At 39.6% G+C, this 20,078-nt stretch overlaps 1 protein-coding gene and 1 non-coding gene across 3 annotated transcripts; both read right to left on the bottom strand.

The window, feature by feature from the left end:
• Positions 1-3: 3 nt before the first annotated feature.
• On the bottom strand, positions 4-18,337 carry alg6 (ALG6 alpha-1,3-glucosyltransferase). Of its 2 annotated transcripts, XM_044199669.1 has the most exons (14): positions 18,121-18,337; positions 17,822-17,906; positions 16,894-16,983; positions 16,520-16,608; positions 16,148-16,230; positions 15,426-15,490; positions 14,669-14,854; positions 12,919-13,054; positions 9,242-9,327; positions 7,633-7,717; positions 7,268-7,338; positions 5,973-6,041; positions 3,427-3,619; positions 4-1,320 (listed from the first exon to the last, which is right to left on the bottom strand). In XM_044199669.1, the coding sequence occupies exons 1-14, from the start codon at positions 18,200-18,202 to the stop codon at positions 1,123-1,125; spliced, it is 1,518 nt and encodes a 505-aa protein (XP_044055604.1). In that variant the 5' UTR covers positions 18,203-18,337; the 3' UTR covers positions 4-1,122. The 2 variants fall into 2 exon arrangements, with proteins under 2 accessions (XP_044055604.1, XP_044055605.1); XM_044199670.1 differs by lacking the exon at positions 5,973-6,041.
• Positions 17,240-17,312, bottom strand: trnar-acg. The gene has a single exon. It is a non-coding gene; the product is annotated as a tRNA-Arg (tRNA).
• Positions 18,338-20,078: the final 1,741 nt, after the last annotated feature.

Here is a 20,078-nt window from a genome sequence, read left to right as displayed (position 1 = left end):
AGGTCATTGAGAAAATTTTATTTATTTTCACAAAAACTAAGTTTGTACAAAATAACTTCAGTGATGGATAAAAAATATACAGTAGAAAACCATAAAAAAAAAGTTCACATGAATAGATAATGACAACCGTTACTGCTACAGCCCAGTCTCATCAGGTATTTGTTTTAATCACAATCCCCAGAAGAGGTAATAAGGGTGGACACAATAACAGGAACACCTTACAATATCATTAAGTCTAGCATCACCACCAACTATGGCTTTAAAAGTAAAGAGTTTAAATCAACACCTCTCACCAATGTCTTAACAATAACTGAACATTACAACAGGTGTTCCTATTATTGTGGCCACCTCCTGCAGCTTGAGCATACAGGCATAGAGCTATCTAAAGTCAAGCGTGTAGGCTGGACACTGCTTGCCTATTTGTACAGCAATAGTGTAGTTTCAAGAGTGAAGTATCATTGGTCCAAGCAAAAAATAATTCAAGAAAAGAGGTCTATTTCACATGAAGGAAGTCATGTGGTTAAGGATAAAGTACAAGTAAAGGCTAAATTAAGTGATTTTGATTGAGTTTTGGGGAAAAAACTCAGCTCCTCTGAGTTGCAATTATGTAGTATAATGATCAGCCCACAATATGCCTTAATAAGCATTTGTGTGGGGCTGCAACTAACGATTATTTTCATTATCGATTAATCTGCAGATTATCTTTTCAATTAATCATTTGGTCTATAAAAGTTCAGAAAACTGTGAAAAATGCTCATCACAATTTCCGGGAGCCCGAGGTGATGTCATCAAATCTCTTGTCTGACCAACAATCTAAAACCCAAAGATATTAATTTTACTGTAATGGAAGAAGAGGAAAAGCAGAAAATTCTCCTATCTAAGAAGCTGGAACCATCAAATGTGTGGCATTTTTGCTTGAAAACAGACAATTTTCTTTCGATCGATTAATCGACTAATCGTTGCAGCTCTGCATTTGTGCTATTTGCACTGGGGACATGATGGCACAAGTGAAAGCCTTCATGCACATTAAGAGCAGACATCTCCTATGGTGTAATACTGGCTTTCCTGAAGCAAAATTAGCTAAAAATCTCCTGCCGTGCATATCACCACATTTGGCACCATTCAGTTGTTCTTCTTCTGGCTCTTTCTGCTGGGTGGCTCGCTGAACTGGACGATGTTGAAATATATAAATGATCCCCAGAAGTGCAGGAAAGCAGTAGTAGACACCAACACAGGAAACAAGTCAGGTAGATGTGGTGGAGGAACTAGAGCTACACTCACGACGCTCAGACCAGCCATGGCTGCAATGCTGATGTAGAACTGTAACATAAACAGACAGACTGGTTATCACTTGATTCAAATGAGAACAGGGACACAAGATCATACAGTATGAGTTCATAATGAAATGCTAAAAGACTTAACAAACCCAGGCTGAGGTGAAATAGCTGTCGTCAGGTGCTACTTTAAAGCTACATAAAAGGAGAGACAAAACTTCTCATATTAGCTTGACAAAAAGATCTTAACTCAAGGTGGACTTACTCGCCTTGAGCTTTCAACCGCATCTCACTGTCTTCATCAGATATGGAGTTTGCTCAGTTGTTGTGGAGACGGTTCAGTTGTCATCATGTGACCTAAGTATGGAACCTCAGTGATAACAGGTGGTCCTATATGGGCGGGAAATCAACAACTGAGCAAATTCATCCGCTGATGAATATCATGAGATGTGTTTGAAAGGTTTGAAAAAGCAAGTAAGTAGCTTGGGCTTGGAGACAGAATATTTTTTAACAGAAACCCTGCATTACCAATTGAGCTGTGGAATTTAAAAGTTGTGGGTGTTCACTGCACAGAGAGGGTCTAACAAAAGATGTAAAGTTGTATTATTTAAAGCACAGGATCCAGCCTTTTTGGAGTTTGACCTATTGTAGGGACTCAAATATAGGATATCTCAGCTTCTGTAAATTGCTGAAATACCTCTTTAATGTTGACAACTCTTTGTGATGACTGAATTGATATTCTACACCAGAAACTGTTCCTCATAAATCAATGAAAAGACTGGGCACCTCAGGCTAAGAACAAACTGTTAGCTTTTCCCTTAATCCCTTAAAAGTGTAACTATAACATCAAACCATTGAATGATTTAATTTGAAAGAGCTCTTAAATCACATTGCATATTTATCGCTGGATGACTTCCATCAAATTGGTCATTTGAGAGGTGCTATAAAGAAAAGATAGAGGCTTGCAGTAGCACACTGCAGATTAGTCAATTTGAATGAAGTTGCAAACAGAACTGATGGTGAGAGTGAGATCATTCATGTGTCTATTTGGGCTTTATGACCCAGAGATAAGTCAGTGAGTATGATGGAGGAAACACCTCATGCCCACACCCTCCCCGCCACCCCAAACCCATGAAACCTTATCGCCATCATCGGGGCTCGCTATTTATGCTGCTTGTGTAAATAAATATATCTAGGCAAACCTGTGTTAATGACACGCGCTATAAAAAGACACCTTCTCTTAATCTCTGACACCCTACCGGTGCCCCTGTCACTAAGGGGCTGGCAGTTCAGCCACTTCAGACGCTGCGGAAACTTAAATAAGTGATAAATAATTCTTTGGCTGGCAGCGGCTTTCATCCCCGGACAGCTTACACAGCTTACAGCGGCACATGATCTTTATTTATACAGTTGGGTATATCTTCTCACACGGTTGCAATTTAGGTCTAGTGCCACTTTCAAAGTACAGGCCACCTGGGATCCTGAAATCAGCACCCTTATAATTACAAATGCATCAGTTGTACATCCTCCTCCACCCATGTACAAGAGCAGACATGAACTGTCAACTTAATCAAACAGTAATATCACTAACACTACTTTGTTTACTGTTCATTGAACACGAGCCTCATCAGAAGCAAAAGGACACTATGCTTTAAACTTAACATTGTTTTGACTTCATCATTCACATGCAGCATGGTTGGGGACACAAATCTTGGGCGAAATTGTGCTTTTCTCTCATCAGTCAGACACAAATATCAGTTGTGCAATGTACGTCTCGTCATGCAGATTCTTTCTTGCTATTGAGTCCACACATACGCAGCAAGAATTGTGTTGAAGATTTGCAGGTCAAAAGATGTCTATAGATCAAAGGGTAAATTTGAACAAATTGAAAAGTGAAAGTTTTGTAGATGTGTAGGTTACATATAACAAGTGCTTCAGCACCATTAAAATTACTATATTTCTAGGACTATAAGTAGCACATCCTAACTATGTGTTTAAATGTAGGAATTAAAATGCTACTGAAACAGTTATATGTGGCCTTAACGTGGAACGTATTGATTGTAAGATAGACGCATAGATGTCTTTTGACCCACAAAATCAGTGTTGGTTATTGTACTGTTAGTCACTGTACCAGGGCTAGCACCACACTGACCTTCCATCTTACAAGACAGGGCAGGTCCAGTTTGGGTAGGCAGAAAAACAGCTTGTGGAAGGCTCCCAGTCTCAGCTCTTCCTCTGAACAGTGCTCCAGTGCAGACAGTAGATAGATGCTGAAGAAGAGGAAGGCCAGCGAGGTCACAAGATAGGGCACCAGCAGACCGTCCTTCAGAAACAGAGGCAGCATGCTGCACAGAGGGACAAGAACAATGGTGCATTTACAGTTTAGAGTTTAGGCATTTTTGATGATGTCATTGTCTGGAGCAATGTACAATTACCCCAAACGGAGCAACATTTGACTCTAAACAGAGTAACCACACAGATATAGCTATTGCAGAAGTCTTTTCCACTTTTTACATGCAATGTGCAGCAGGAGATTTGATACACACTTGTACAACGGAATACAGAAATATACATAGCATGACGGTGATGGGATTTTTATATATACGTCCAACAGTACATCATTAAGTTCAGTATCATGCTTGTTGAGAAAAGGGCAAACCACATAGCTTTTATCCAACAGGCCTGCACAAGCAGTCTGTCCCCTGGGGAGAGATGGCTCTGACATTCATGCCAAGCTTATCTTAGTTTAGCAGAGGAGCATGGACAAGAACAACAGTTGACTCATAGTAAATCGCACATCACCCCAGCTTGTAAAAACCTATCCACTCACAACAAACCACTCATTCTGATTTTTACTCCAAGAAAAAAGCTCCATTCAGCAGATAAATGTTTAACAATTTGGAAATACATACTTTGTCAATTTAAAAACAGACTGGCTGCATTCTGTCCTCTTAAAATTGCCATGGTTGAGCATCCATTCAGCCAATTATGCAAACAAAAGATGTGTTTCTTTTAAATGGCAGAGTCTGTAGAGGATGCAGATAATGTGGAAGTCCAAGTTAGACTGTACAGAGAAGCAGCTACAGAATGACCTCCTGTCCCTACACAACGCACACTTACACAGCAGGCATGCAGACTATGCCATGTAATCCCCAGATATCCTTATACTAAACCACACACACAACAATTAGTGCTGCCGGAAGAATTTAACAACAGCTGGTGAAAGTTAGACAGAGCATTTGCAACACTACTTGTCTTTTCCATTAAGGGTCCTCAGCTCGACCCATATCGTAGATCCATTTAGCTTTTTAGGATTATTACTATGGCATTTCTCATTTGGTAGTTAACAATGGTGAGACATAAAAGATTGGGAGAAATAAAGAGGTGACATGACAATGAAATGCCAGATTCAAACCCTGGACACTGCAGTTATGTGGTACGTGCCAACTTAGCCACCAGGGCATCCCACAGGTCCATATTTTTCTTAAAGCGAAACTCTGTAACTTTTGCTGAACAATGACCACTTTGGCCACAAGTGACAGGTATGTAATAAGGGTAAATGATAAAATGTAATGTAACCTGAGTGTAACTTTTGAACTTTTCGGTTGTACAAGTTGTATAGTCTTGTATTTTAACTCTAAAACTCACGGCAAATTCTGCCTTGCTTGATCTTATCTGAATAAAATGTTTGATTTGCTTAAATCTTTCTGCACTTTTTCACCTTCACTAATTAGCGAAAGGTAACTGAAATGATGTTGGAACTGCAGCAAAGGTGGCCGAGTTGCTGTGGATGGTTGCGTGGAAGCCTGCTGTTTATTAAAAGGAATAGTTCGACATTTTGGGAGATAGCTTATTCGTGTCCGGTCGTTGACATGACGTTGCCAGGCAACCAGCAGCAACTCCGAGTTTCTCCAAGTGACTGCGCCCAGCCAAGAAATAGTTCAGCACATAACCCCCCATAAAACCAGAACATGTCGTTTTTACACTGGTTTTTGTACAGATTAAACAAACGAGATATAATGTGTTGATTAGTGAGCTTTAAAGGTGATAAGTGGATTTTGTTACCTTTGGACAGAGACAGGCTAGTTGTTTTCCCCTGTTTCCAGTCTCAATACTAAGAACCAGCTGACAGCGGTAGCTTCATATTTATACAGACATACAAACAAGTGGCACTGATCTTTTCATCTAACTCTTCTATGAAGGGAATAAGCGTATTTCCTAAAAACTATTCGAACTTTCCTTTAAAACTAGAAAGTAACACGCTAGTGAAGTTTTGACTTAATAGGCAATGACAACCAGGTGTAACCTGACAAGCCAATCAACATTTATCAATAAGCAAAAGATAAAGAGCTTCTCCAACAGTGCAGCCTTTGTTTTTGTTATGTTTTATACAGTGCTCTACCATATAGATGATTACTTTATAAAAAACATATAAATAATATAAAACATCACCAGTAATGGCTTTAACTAAAGGTTCTGACTCAGAATGAGTTTGTAAATGTCCATTTGTTCCCTCTATTGCAATAGCACAAAATGTTTTCATGAGCTTGGATCCCAAACAATAAAAAAAATGTAGGTTATGCACTGAAAAGCTATAGGACCTCTGATATAAACAACAATTAAGACAAAGCTACTACCTGTGTTTGGTTAATGGTTCACAGTTTGAATCTGACAGTGGGCTTTCTCCCACAGTCTTACCTGAATGTAGAGGCCTGCAGGAACCAAATAACCATCAAGGGGAGGTCATTCAGCAGGAGGCAGACAGGCCTAGAAAATATTAAAGTTCACTATTAAACGCTCTCTACAGTAAGTACCATTAAATATTATTTTACAGTAAGACAGGAAGTGAGGCCATGTTAGGTCGGAGCTTGATGTGAACTGATATCATGCGTATATAATAAAGCAACTGACCCGATAGGACATCCACATGAATCGATTATTGACAGTCCCTCACAAGGCAGTCAACCACATTAGTTTAGTACATCCTTATATGCTTTTACTGTAACTGCAATAGCATATATGGTACAGTAAAATCTTCAATAACTGTGGTTAAAAAGTTACAGTGTTAAAATTATTACTTCATGGCATGTGTGTGTTTGTCTGTGTAGTGGAGGCCTGTTGTTAATTGAACCTGGTTGCCTGCGTCATTGCTAGCCAGTGCTAGTTGTACACTGTGCTCGGGGGGGGGGCACTTTCCACCAGTCCCTGAGCCCATAATTACAGCCAGTGCTCTTTGGCGATCCTGTTACAGCCCAATAATTGATCCTGCACAAACAATGCCCCGAGCTGCTGCCTGCCATTCTTTCCTAATCCCTCGACATGCATTACTGATTGATTCAGGGGGACAGGTGGGAGATATAACTCAATAGTTAATAAAGCAACAATCTACCCTAATCTAGATTAATAGATGAGCCCAGATCTAGGAAACAAATCCCTCGCTGTCAAATCTATGCCAGACTTCACTCTCTACCTACAGCCGCCACAGCTTTATACATATGGAGGTGAATGGTAATGAATCACACACAAATGCACATCTTTATGCTCCCATGTGCAAGTACTGCATTCACTCTGTTAAATATGACCCAACTCTTGACACACACCACAGCACATATCATGACAATGGAAGCCAGTAGGGCTGCTTTTGTGTCTATGCGGCACAGAGTAAGATGACAAAAGGTGAATAACCCGTCTGTTAGCAAGTCTGTACTTAAAGAGATTGTTCCTCTGCAGTTCTGGGAGTACTGCAGGAGGATGATGTCACTTTTACAGACTGCATATGTATTCAACTCATTAACAATCTGCAGGACATAAACTGAGATTTGAGGTGGGGAACAGACGAATGGCTCCTTTGTGAGCAGAAATTAAATCTATACTCATGAATATTTGAGATATCACTACAAGATAGAAGAAGTACCATCGCTGCTGTCACATGTCGACAAATCACCCGGTGGGACAAAACCCCAAGAAGTTACTGTTATTACCTCTGTACTTACAAGGCAGCCAAGAGGATGGACTTCTCATGGACTTGATAGGAGAAGAGGAAAAACGCCAGAGATGAATTAGCCTAAAAGTGACATTAACATTATTAGTATAACTACTGTTATTGAACGATAATAATGTGTAGCATACTTTTTAATAAAGGCAGTGAAGGAAAAAACAAATGTATGAATGGAGACATCAAAAATGTTCACATTGTAATTATCAGATACTATTTTATACAAGACAGTGAAATGCAGAAAGCTCTCAAAGAAATTAAAATGATTAAATTACTGATATTTGAGCGTGCATGTGATTGGTAAAAAACAAACAAAACAGGTCTCTCTGTAAGGGGAGGGTCCGTACATTGGATGCAACTCACCAAGGCCAGTTTAAACTGCCAGAAGGTGGGCTTCGTCAGAAGTCTGACAGAGGAAGGTAGGACTGCCAGGAGAGTGCAGGCACAACTGAAAAACAATACAAATGAGCACTTAGATTATCTCACACCAACAATCACAAAAACAGTTAAATGCACCCAAAAATTTGAAAATCCCCAATGAGAGACAAGTTACTGCAGCAGGAAAAAATTATTATAGAGCAGAAGACATGTAATTCCAGGCTTAAACATACATCTTTCTGTTTTGTTGACATGGCTTCATGTGAACACTGATAATGACCACGTAACTGAAAAGTAGTCTACTACTTTGCCAGAATGACAAATCACACACAAACAACAAAGCAAGATTTGTTTTCAGTCAGTGGCACTAGATAATCCGATTTTGATGTCAAATGCAAACAATCAATATGTCGAACCAAAATCTATCTAGCTGTTTTTAGACATCGCCTGCTCCACAAACCTCTGCTATGTGGGAAATGATCAAATACTGGCCCCTTCTTAGGGTTAGCAGGCATTAGTTTAACCCTTCAATTGTCACCTGCTGGGGGTGGAGGCACTGGAAGAGAGTTACTATGTGTCAGTGTGAATGTGCTGAGAGGTCGTACAGCAAGTTAGTTCAAGGCGTGAAGGCAACAATGTGTTTGTACTACGACGCACAGATAGATAGAGATAACGATAGTGGTAGATAGATAGCAGGATTAAAGGACCAGTAAGTGGGTATTTAGTGTGTATAAAAGCGAGTGAGTTATGTGTGTGTTATGTGTAGGGCAGGGTTTTGCGGTCCGGAAGGACATGGATCACTTTTCACAGCTGATTCATTCTATGTACACAGTACACCCTCACAAGAGCATTTAGCAATCCACTCCCTGTGCCAAAAAGACAAGAGTGTTTTTCATTTGTTTGAAATGCACTACAGTCAAAGAAGTCCAAGTTGATCCCCGGACTTAGCCGTCTGGCAGAAACGTGTCCATGCTGCGAACATAGGACTCCTAAATTTAGCGTGCTGGGTTATTCAAGCAGACTCCACCATGACACAACTGTTTCATCGACTTTTTCTTACTGTGATTGGACAGGTTCTCAGCTTTTGGTCAAAATAACTTATCTGATACTTCCTGGGATGCTCCGTGAGGTAGTGGTAGATAAAGTTGAGTGTCATGAGTCCAGTGCTCAGTGTTTACTACGTCGTCTCCCCTGATTCCACGATTAATTTGTCTCTCACGCACTTTATAATATCACATCATCTGATAAAGCACATAATTGATAATTTCTATTTCTGTATATGACACGTTTTATTAGCTCCTTGGGCAGTTCAACCTCTCATCACCACATTTCCAAAGACAGCTGTGACTTCATGTTCAGAAGTTTCTCCCAAGATGTTTCCTTATGGGATGATTTTATTTCTACTCCGCTAGATCACTGTCTTCATTCCCTTGGGCAAGCTCTGCTTTCCCAGAAAATGAAGGGAGTCAAAACAAGAGACAGGAGGAAGGGGGTCAAAGAAAGAAAAGCAGAATGATACAGCAAAAGAGAAGGAAACAATGAAAGATAGAGGAGAAAAAAAGTGAAAGTTTGTTAGATACATAGAGGGGATTACCTGAGGTAGATCTGGGAGTCACTGGACAGAATGGATCTGATCTTTATCAGGATGTTCAAGCTGCACCATGTGTTGGCCACCTTATCCTGCACACACACACACACACACACACACCACTTGGTTAAATGAGAAGTTATGCCAGATGAAAACACACACAAAAAAATTAAATCAGAATTCAATTGGGAAGAGAAAGCAAATTATAATATAGGGAAGGACTTACAGCGGCATTCCTGTAAGTAATTATTTCCCCACTGAAAGAGCAATAAAAATTCCCTGGGGCATTCCAGAGGGACATTTGTACGTAACCCTCCATCATAAATTTACTCCCCTGTTAGAAAAAGCATGGGACTTACTTGTAAACAAGGTCAAGTGTCAAACTAGAGTATTTTCTGCATAACCAGCAGATACAGAGCAACCAGAGCACTGCTGAAAAATACACAATGTCAAAATGATAAACAAATCTCTATATAATTAAATATATTAGGTTTTAAAGCAAAACAATTTTTTAAACTAATTTACTGAAAACTAAGGCTGACAACAATAACTGTCATGATCAATTAATCTGCCAATTATTTCTTAATTAATTTGCTTATGAAATGTCAGAAAATAGTGAATAATCACAATTTCCCTGAGATCCAAAACCAATACAATGAAATCCTCACATTTGGGAAGCTGAATACAGAGAATATTTGGCATTTTTGCTTAACTAAAGTGATTAATCACTTTAAAACTAATAATTTCAGCTCCTTTGAAAACACCATAACTTTGTTTTTTTTTAAATAACCTGTAAAATCAGATCTTTAAAGTTTGTGAATGATATGGAAGATATGTTACAACCTTAATACCAGCCAAAAAGTACTTGCACTTTAAGAGATGAGGAGGGCGTTGCTGTGAGATTCAATTGATTTAAGTGCTTAAGCAGTTGTGCAGGGATCAGATGATATTGAGGACCAAGCCGCCACTGTGCACCATGATATCACACAACACAGAGACAGCGTGCCTAGATTTGCTTTATGATTCCACTGTGAATGGTTTCAGTGTGTGGCCGCGTCTAGAAAAACTATTTCTGGCCTCCTCTCCTCTGTGCTACAGCTGCTCACAGCACAGCTGTGTGGATCTTAATGGCAGCCTAGTCAGCAGCACTGGGCCGTCCAGTGTTGTGTTGTCTCAGCTCCTTCCCTCGCTCTTTCCTCTCTGCCTCCGTGCTCCAAATAACCGCTACGGGAATGTTCCTGGACGCCGCCTGAAGGCAACACATAAATGGGGGGGGGGCAATCGGCAAACGTAAGGGGGCGAGAGCAGTGCGGCTCCTTCACCTATAAGCTAGCATGGAATTTCACAGGGAGAAGCATTTGGTGCCATTTTTGTGAGCAGACAGCAACGTGACACGCCAGAATGCAGCTCAGTGGGTAAACTTACAACTGCTCCCACCCAGAAGCTGCCACGACCACCAGTCACTGACCCTCTTCTTCCCCACCACCCCTGTCCCCTTGACCAAAGCTTCTGCTTACGTGCACAATTTCACAATTAGTTCAGCACGGCTCGTCCCGGCAGCCTCTCATGCTGTCGTCACAGGGGAGTATAATGTCTCTCACACCCTGTGTATTATGTTTGCATCATTTTGTTGAACAAATACTGCCACAGCGCATGCTGCCATCTGCTCCCCTGGTAGAATTTTCAATTACTTCTCACATCCATGACACCTTGTGGTGGGTGCCACCTCAGGGACTGGGACAAGAGGGGGGATACAGGGTTTCAGAAATGATAGCCACAAACCTTTGCCTCTGAGCTGTCAGTCAGACACGCAAGCACAGAAACACACACAGTTACTTTACTTATGCTTCTTCCATGACAGCTTTCAACACTGCCAAATGAAGTCTTTGAAGTACTCTTTTTCACTGTTCACTATTGCTTTCTTTTTTAATTAATATCATATTCCTGTCTCCTTTTCTCTCAGAGGCAATGACTGACTGACCGCAGCATATAAATGTGTGTGTGTGTGTGTGCGCGTGTGTGTGTGTTATGAAACAATCTAACATACTCATGTGCTTTCTAAAGATGAAGTTTATAGCAGGCAACAGTTGTCGGATGTGCTCTGATACGCCTTTAAGTGTAGCGTTGGCCCCACTCATCAGTCCATATGACTAGAACATGGCTGTGCTACGAAGTGCTGAAAACACCCAGGCCATAAATTAGTTAGATTTATCTATATCCTCCTACTGTACATCCCGAACCCCAACACCTCCCAGAGATAGAGTGAAAATGATCTCTTGACCCTTTACCATTTTATTCCACTGTTTTCTTTGATCCTGCAGGGTATCCATTTCCCACTGGCTAAGCATTTGAGGGTGGAAGGGCATTTGCCGTGCTGAGAGTATTGACCAATGTGTAGGGCATGAGGAGTGCCACAAAGGTTGTGTATGACTTTAATTAAAGCACTGGTCACAGCCTCGTGCTGTAAATTGTTAAAAACTCCCATGAAGTGAGGGCTTTAGCTTCTTAGAAAAATATCACTTCCTAGAAAGTAGTGAATCCTGATTCATCCTGAACAAGTAGGCACAAACAAAAATTCCTACCAATAAAGCCATCACCAGGAAATCTCATAATATCAAACAGCATGCAAGAGGAGAGCAGAGTTGTTTAATATTGTCTTTGGATCCTCCCTTTGTATTGCAATACCTTAAACCCAATATCTCAAAATAATATATTTACGGCAAACATAAGAAAATGGTGAAAATACACCCATTTATATTTAGAGCAAGAGCTGATAAATAAACTGTTATTACTACCACAGAATGAATGAACCTGGGATGAGAAAAAATAAAAGACCCTCATCTGCTCTCCCAGGGAAAAAAAACAAAAACATATAACCCTCCCCCTTTTCTGACAGTATTTTTCTACAGTCCCTAACTTTGATGGATGAGTAAAAATACTGACTTCTGCTCATTACATTTAGTAACCAAACTTCCCACATTGTTCTATGCCTAAAGAGCAGCCACAAACCAAGGTTAAGCAGATATGAAATTACTGATACTCAACACAGCACCAGGCTTTAGGGTAAACAAACACAAACAGCATCTCTGATGGCTCATAACACAACAAAATATGGCACTACATATATTTTATCTTGGACGCCATAAAAAAAGAGATATTATCACCTTACACTTGTTTCTTTAAATGACATATTGGGATTGTGAGTAGAAAACTAATCTCTCTGGGTGGAGTCTGCATGTCCTCCCCGTGTTACCGTGGGTTCTCTCCGGGTTCTCCGGCTTCCTCCCACCGTCCAAAGACATGCATGTGTAGGTTAATTGATAACTCTAAATTGCCCGTATTGAATGAATGTGAGAGTGAATGGTTGTCTGTCCTTGTCTGTGTCTGTGTTAGCCCTGCGACGAGTTGGCCACTGTCCAGGGTGTACCCTGCCTAAGGCCCAAAAGTCACTGGGATAGGCTCCAGTCACCCGCGACCCCTAACGGGACCAAGCGGTAGAAAATGGATGGATGGATGGATGGAGTAGAAAACTGTTATTCTTAGATGTCTGCATGACTTGAGTACAAATGTTTTTGATCAGACTGAGTTTCAAAGGAAACAAGCTGTAATGATTGTGCAATGGTGGTAGAGAAAGCTTCTCAAGGTTTTCAGGCTGACGTATCATTCAAGAAACTCTGCTGTACCTCAAACAGACCACGAGCCACGGGAAAGATCCTCCTGACCACCTGCAAGGCCTGACTGGGGTCAGACAGGAAAGGCAGCCAGCAGAGGGCAAAAGTCACCAACACTGTTGAAGCAATTCTCACCAACAGGAGAAGCCTACATGAAGAGGGTCACACAGAAAGACAAGCATCATGGCTGGGTGCAGGAGGTACAGATATACCATAAATAATGAAAACACCTAACAAAATTTTGAATTTTTTTGTAACTGTAATTTCTAAAAAAAATAAATACAAATGTTGACATTAGGTTGTAGCTTAAGTTTGTCTTCGTCTTTTGGTATTCCTCAAACAATTAGTATATACTGTCTGTTAGTCCTAAATTTGGGATTTGACCCTTGTGTTGAGGAATGCAGTGAAAGCCATTCATCAGCTGAAAGTCTTCAGCGTAGGTCAGGCTATCTTGTCAGCTGTAACTGTGAAGCTGCTGGTTAAGTTGCACACACAGCATAGCTGAGGAGTTTGGGCATGGCCAGGGTGTCATCTGGACATATCTCCCCCCCCCCAGCCCTTCTAATCCAGCTCTCCATTTGCTACTAAATGCCCTTGGTACATTATGTTACTAGATAAACAGACACTGGACACACTAGTAACAGCATCCAATCTGATTACCTCAGTCATTCTGTGGCTCTCCTGAGGACACTGCTCTCTTATAGACTGACTGATTACATATCTGCTTTGAGCACTCAGCTGACACTTCTATGCAGAGTGACAAAACAATATATCCAAAACAATACCAGTTGAATAGTCATGACTTCACAGACACAAAAATAAATCCTCTTGATTTTGTTTGCCAGAACTATGCCAGTGGTTGCGTTATTGAGACATGAGTTGTGATCTTAACTAACTGCAAGAAAGAATAATTGGAAGTTTGACTGTCTCCTACTTTTCTTTCTTTCAAGACAGAAAGAAAAGGCAAGAAATATGATAAATCCCTTTTGTTGCTCTCATTTTTTTTCTATATACTCTACACTATTGGTTGCTTACTATTTTAGAGATCTAGGAACTGAAGCCAAATAATGTTGATTACATGTTGCTCTAGATCAGCGATTCTTAACCAGTGGTACTATTACTCTAGGGGGTATTTCTGCAGTTACCAGAGTGCATGGAAAGATTTGGGAGTAGCTCAGATCATTTGAAAAAAATGTAAAATATGATTTGATAATATAAATCTGCATATTTGTATTCAGGAGGTAAATAAAACACAAACGGAATTACAAATTGTGTGATAACAATCACAAATAAGTGTGTGTGAAAACTAGAAAGCAGAAAGCCAACAGAAAGCTAAAAGTAATAGATAAATGGTTCAAATGTCCAGTTTCTGAGACTCCAAATGGTAGTAGTATGACTACAAACTTGACAGACTACTGGAAAAATAACAAGCCTAAACATAGACTATTCCAGGATCTCTATGTCTTGTATGGATTAACATATGCCACAGATCAACCACAACTACTGTGTTTTCTCTGCTTTGAAATACTATCAAGCAACTACATGAAGCCATCCCAAATATCAAAGGGGTATGATTATAATAAAGTATTTCTGATTCTGATTCTGATTAAGAGTACTTGAGCCCATCTGACTGTGCTGTGTGAGTATGTTGGACAAAATAGGTTGGGAACCACTACTGCCTAACTAAGTTCCCAAAAATGTAAAGAAAAGAAATGTTAAGTGCAGAAGAAATAAAACACAAGACACAAACAAACAGACTCACCCTCGCCCCATCAGGCCCAGTTTGACACACTTCCCCAGCAGGTAGCAGAAGAAGGGCAGAGCATGATACAGCTCCATCTGTTTGTAGTTGAGAGCCAGACAAAAGGCCATGGAGCCCAATGCATCCCAGCCCAGACCCAGAGCCAGAACCCCCCACAGGGAAAAGCCCAGACTCACTCCATTGTACCTGATACAGTTAAGGTCAATATTGTGCTAAAATAGTCTCCATGTATAATGTACTTTTTTTAAGTGGAGGTAAACAACTCAGTCTGCTGGTTTGGGACAAGTATCTTAATAAACAGCAGCTGATTTGGGGTCAAAGGCACATGATGTGCACATAGCATATGTTAAAGTTGTAAACAATCTCATATAATGTTGCTGTGGGGCAACATGTCCAAATATTAGCGTTTCTGGAACAAAGAAAAAGCTGTGTTTTCCCATTAGATTTTTGTTTCAATAATGCAATTTAGAACATGCTAATTTAGTGGTATACAACTAAAATAACAAGCTTCCAGTTTTCAAGTTGTTAAAAGTATTTTAAATCTTTACAAAATCGTATTACAATCATTTCAACTCAAAGTATATAAGAAAATGTACTTAATATACTATTTACTTGACATACTACTCTATTAGGATTGGGCCTTTAAAGTCAATGGCTGCAATTTTTAAGGTCAGTATTTCACAGGAAGTCGTCAATGCAAATAATAATGATATCAAAGTGAATCTATAGTAGAAATGCATCTGTACATAAAGGATACTGGAAATGCCCATAGTCAATGAGGATTAGCCCTGGGTATAGAAGGAAGCAGCACAGAGTGGAAACCTGGAGAAAAAGAACATTTATAAGTTGTAGGAAGGTAAACATAACTTCTAACCAGAGTCCACTGATTATTAGTATACAATGATGCGTCAAAGGTTATGGGTTATGTCATGTATCAAAGAATTTGGACACCTGATACATTTTTGCAGACTTTGTTGTGTGAAAAAGAGATCTAAACAAAGGAAGCTGTTTTCTGTATTCACTCATTCCTTCCCAGTACTTGCTGATTCATAGGGTCATAAGGTGCGAAGAGCCTGTCTCACCATGCACTGAACAAAGGGCAATGCATGCTGGGATCGCCTGTTCTAGTGCTGCCTTTTTACAGACAAACCTGTCTGGTATGTGTCTGAGCTACAGATCTTGTAATAACTGTTTGATAATTTAAGCCTCAGTCAGAATATTACAAAATATTCCTCTTAAATGATTGTACTGTAAATGTAAGTATACCCGCTGAAATGCAGTTACTTCCTGGAAAATGTAATAGCATCATATTATACTGCAATAATGACTTCATAATTCCCCAATTTGGATGACCAGTGCTGTAATCAGTTTTAATAAGGGTGGGTTCTCAGACTAAGAGGAAAAAGTGGCTCATTTGGGTCTTTAGATGAAAAAACTATTATCTATACTATATCGTGACATATTAGGCAAGTGTGTTACCTTTTTTTTAGAGGATCCATCAGTCAGGTAGAAACAGTATAAAACCACAGCAGGGATGTATATCAACAAATCTGCCACCAGGACTGAAACAGAAGAAAGAACCTTATTATGCCACATCTAATTTATATTGCAAATAATTCTCACACTCCATGATGTATCTACATTATAATAACAGTGAACGATTATAGTAGATCCAAGTACTTTTAATAAAAAATGGTGGAGCTTATGTGTCATCAAAGCAGGTGTAATGCTTTCTCTACCATCATTGCACAATCATTACAGTAAGTACTATAAGTAAGTAAATGTATTTGTTATTTTATGGTTGAGGTAGATATGGAAGCTTTTCACTTTATTTTCTCATGGTTACTGTACCTGTAGCTCTCATGAATAACTTGTGCGCTGGACTTTCATAGCCTCTGGATTTCTGGAGCTCCACCCATTCAGGGTTTATTATCTTGGCTCTGCAGGAAGTTATATATGCCAGAATCAGAGAGAAGTTTGTTTTTATTGTTGTTTTATTTAATTTTTTTATCCTTAAATGACAGGCAAGGGGGCCTGCTTTTGAAACACTTATGTACAGGGTATATAGAACAGAATACAAAAGTAAGTAGAATAGCAATGTATGCCATATTAAAACTGACATGACAACATGGAAACTCTTGCTCTTTTCTTCAATAAACATTCATATACTAAAGCAGAGATGTCATGTAAAATATGCTCTCTAAATAATAAAAAAAAATACTTACACGTAAGCACAGATCAGGCTGTGGTAGGCAGTCAGGGGAGGGTAGTCAAGACCCCAGTAGTTCAAGTCATTCTCAGTGGTGTTAAAGTACCTGGATAAGAACATATTTTACATACATTTATTCTGAAACTCTGGACGTGTCAGACAAATTCTCATTAAAGGGAGTGCAGCCATTGGTCTGAGGTAGACAAACTGGAGTGCTTAGTCTCATAGGTCCTTTTAATGCTTTATGGTGAAGAGAGCATACTTTTATCACTTGTTTGGTGGTCTTATGGATCGTTTTCAGAATCAGAATCAGAAATACTTTATTGATCCCTGTAGGGAAACTCTTTAAAAAAAGGTCAAACCGAGCTAGCCAGGAGTCGAACCTAGAATCTTCTGATCCGTAGTCAGACGCGTTATCCATTGCGCCACTAGCCCCCTTTATCCCATACCTGTGGTATTGTGGGTATGTGGCACAACGAAGCTGGTCTCAGCTTTAGATATGCATTAGTACAGTGATTCTCAAACTTTTTCATGTCAACGACCCCTAAACCGACACAAATTAGACCACAGACCCCCATTTGATAAGATTTTGTCCCAGGGTGCCCCATCTGATTGGATTTTTGCTTTTTATTACAGAAAGTGTATGAAACCAATGACCAAAATAGTCATACATTCTGCCATCGTGTTACTTGTCGATGGAATTATAATGAAAAGAAATTATTCTGCTTTTTGATGGGGACCCCCTGGAACCATCTCAAGGACCCCACTTTGAGAACCATTAGCATTAGTGTGTTTTAAGTCTGATCATTAAAATATTTCCGTATTTTACGACGAGGCAGTCACTGTCAAAACCCAAACGGGCTCACACTTTTTTCAGGTGCCTGAACGAGCTTAGATTTCTCAAACTTGCTCCACTGAGTAAACAAATGGAGCTTCAGACTAACCATTCCTGGAGAGGGAGGTTGTAGGTCACTTCTTGCCAGTGCCTTTGGGCTTCATAGTCGCCAAACATGGGAGGTTTCCCCGCCCCTGGAGAAAAATAATTCAGCTGTTAGTCTGGTTAAAGTGGGGACTAAATCAATGAATGACAGCAAGCACACACACACACTTCTCGACAGTGACTGGATGCTAACAGCTAACAGCAACACTGATATGTGAACAACTTTCTGTCAGTAGTTTACAGAAAATCAAATGAGCTACACTGAAATAAGCAGTAGCACGTTAAGCTCCACACCGTTCCTACCTGAATATGAATTTAACGAAACGCCCCATCTCACAACAACGCTGAGCAACACACAAATTGATACGAGACTCCACGTTTGCATAACTTCGACCGGTAAAATTAGCTTCTGGAGGTGAAATAAAAGCTAAAAAACGGTTCATTGAGACACTTTTGGAATCTGTGTACACTTCCTGTATACGTCATCCATCAAGACTTCGTTGCGCGTTCTCATTCGACACTGCACGCTGACATAGCGCCGAGGGACATGAGGCATTCGCGAACACCTAGAGACAGAAATTTCCCTACATGGAGCCATCGCAGCATAGCTTAGGCTATAATAATTTTATTAAGCGAGTTTTAAGGGTAGCCATAGCAGAGTTTTCTCTGTTAAATGTAAAGGTCTGGTTACATCACCTGCAACTCTAACTGTTTTTTGGTAATAGTTACAACTTTAATTTGAAAGTGGTAAATTTCCCAGCTACATTGAATGCAACATTGGTTGGGACGAGATTTATGACAAATTGATGGTTATTGTGCATTATTAAAGGTCTATTTGTCCACTAATATCGCAATAATCTACAGCTGATGTTGAGATTTAGAGGTCACTAACGATGTGTCTTTTATCTAGCAGCAAATAAGCATTTCCAATAATCTAATAACAAAGTAGGCTAATGACTTAATACAGATTGTGGAACAAAATATAAATGGTTAAATTATCGCTTATGTAAATTCCCCAATTATCATATCAGGGTCATGAAGGTGGCCCATTTCTGTATGTCTTCAAATATAGGCTTAACAATAACAAACCACTATAACTACAATATACAGGCAACATGTATAACTATATATTTTGAGGCATCTCTAAAATGAAAATATAAGTTATAAATATAAATAAATATATGAGATATCTTTGAAATCCCAAAGATGATATCTAAAATAAGAATACTGAATTTTCACTGTCAGCATAACAGAAGATTTTGTGGATTCCAAAAGTTTTCCTTTTCTGGAAATTAAGTAAAACTAACTACAGTAATGGTCTTTACTGTTGGGCACTTTGACTAAATACTTTATATTTAGGGAAATGAGTAAATGACAAATACAGCTGCTACATATGGAAAAGACAACTCTGGCCATTAAAGAAGCAAAGTAGCTTAAATTTAATGCACTCTGAGTTCAAAAAAGGAAACCTTTTACTATCATTTAACTAATGCTCAATATATATTTATATGTTTATCGAGATAAACATCGCACTTGCACTTAAATGCTTGTTTTGACTACATAGATGTTGTCTATTTTTAAACTTTATAGCAACTTACCCTGATGTAGCAACATCCACTACATGTATGGAGCAGTAGAGGATCAGTTGTTTCATGTGTAACTAGTTTGTTGTAACCTTCTGTATACAGATGTGTGTATGGTTATACAATGCACGCCTCCCTTTGCCCTCCCCTCACAATGTAAATCTCAGCCCAGGGGCATATTCTCCTCTGTGACCTTTTCTTCTGTTGACACCATCGTCTTTGTTCCCAAGGTGTTGGGATTTTCTGGGTGAGACATGTTCCTTGTGGTTCTGGCATCAATTATGCATAAATAATAATAACCATGGACAACTGCTGATTTGCAATGACACTTTCATTACAACGGCAGCAGCCTATAACTCACTGGTACCCATTAGTTATTAATGCCTGGCCACGCCAGCTTTACTTTGTCATTTATTGCTTCATCTCTATGCCTTTTTAAATATTCAGTAACTGCTGTACCTACATTTACTGTCTGTGATCCCTGCCCAGGAGAAGGCTATAGCTTGTGGTGGAAGATGACCTAGTTATTATGGAGGCCTGGGCCTTGCTTGCCAGTGCCATTGTAGTCTATCATATACAGTCAAGTTCGCTACAGCAAGTCAGACTTGATCTTTTTGGCTGTTTTGTCACATGTTCGACAGTTATTATACAAACAAATAAAGACCCATAATTCAAAAC

The sequence above is a fragment of the Siniperca chuatsi genome, linkage group LG6 (assembly GCF_020085105.1).
Source record: "Siniperca chuatsi isolate FFG_IHB_CAS linkage group LG6, ASM2008510v1, whole genome shotgun sequence".
In the NCBI taxonomy this organism is placed as follows: Eukaryota; Metazoa; Chordata; class Actinopteri; order Centrarchiformes; family Sinipercidae; genus Siniperca; species Siniperca chuatsi.
Note: the sequence above shows the minus strand (reverse complement) of the source record. Positions and strands in the feature narration are given on the sequence as shown.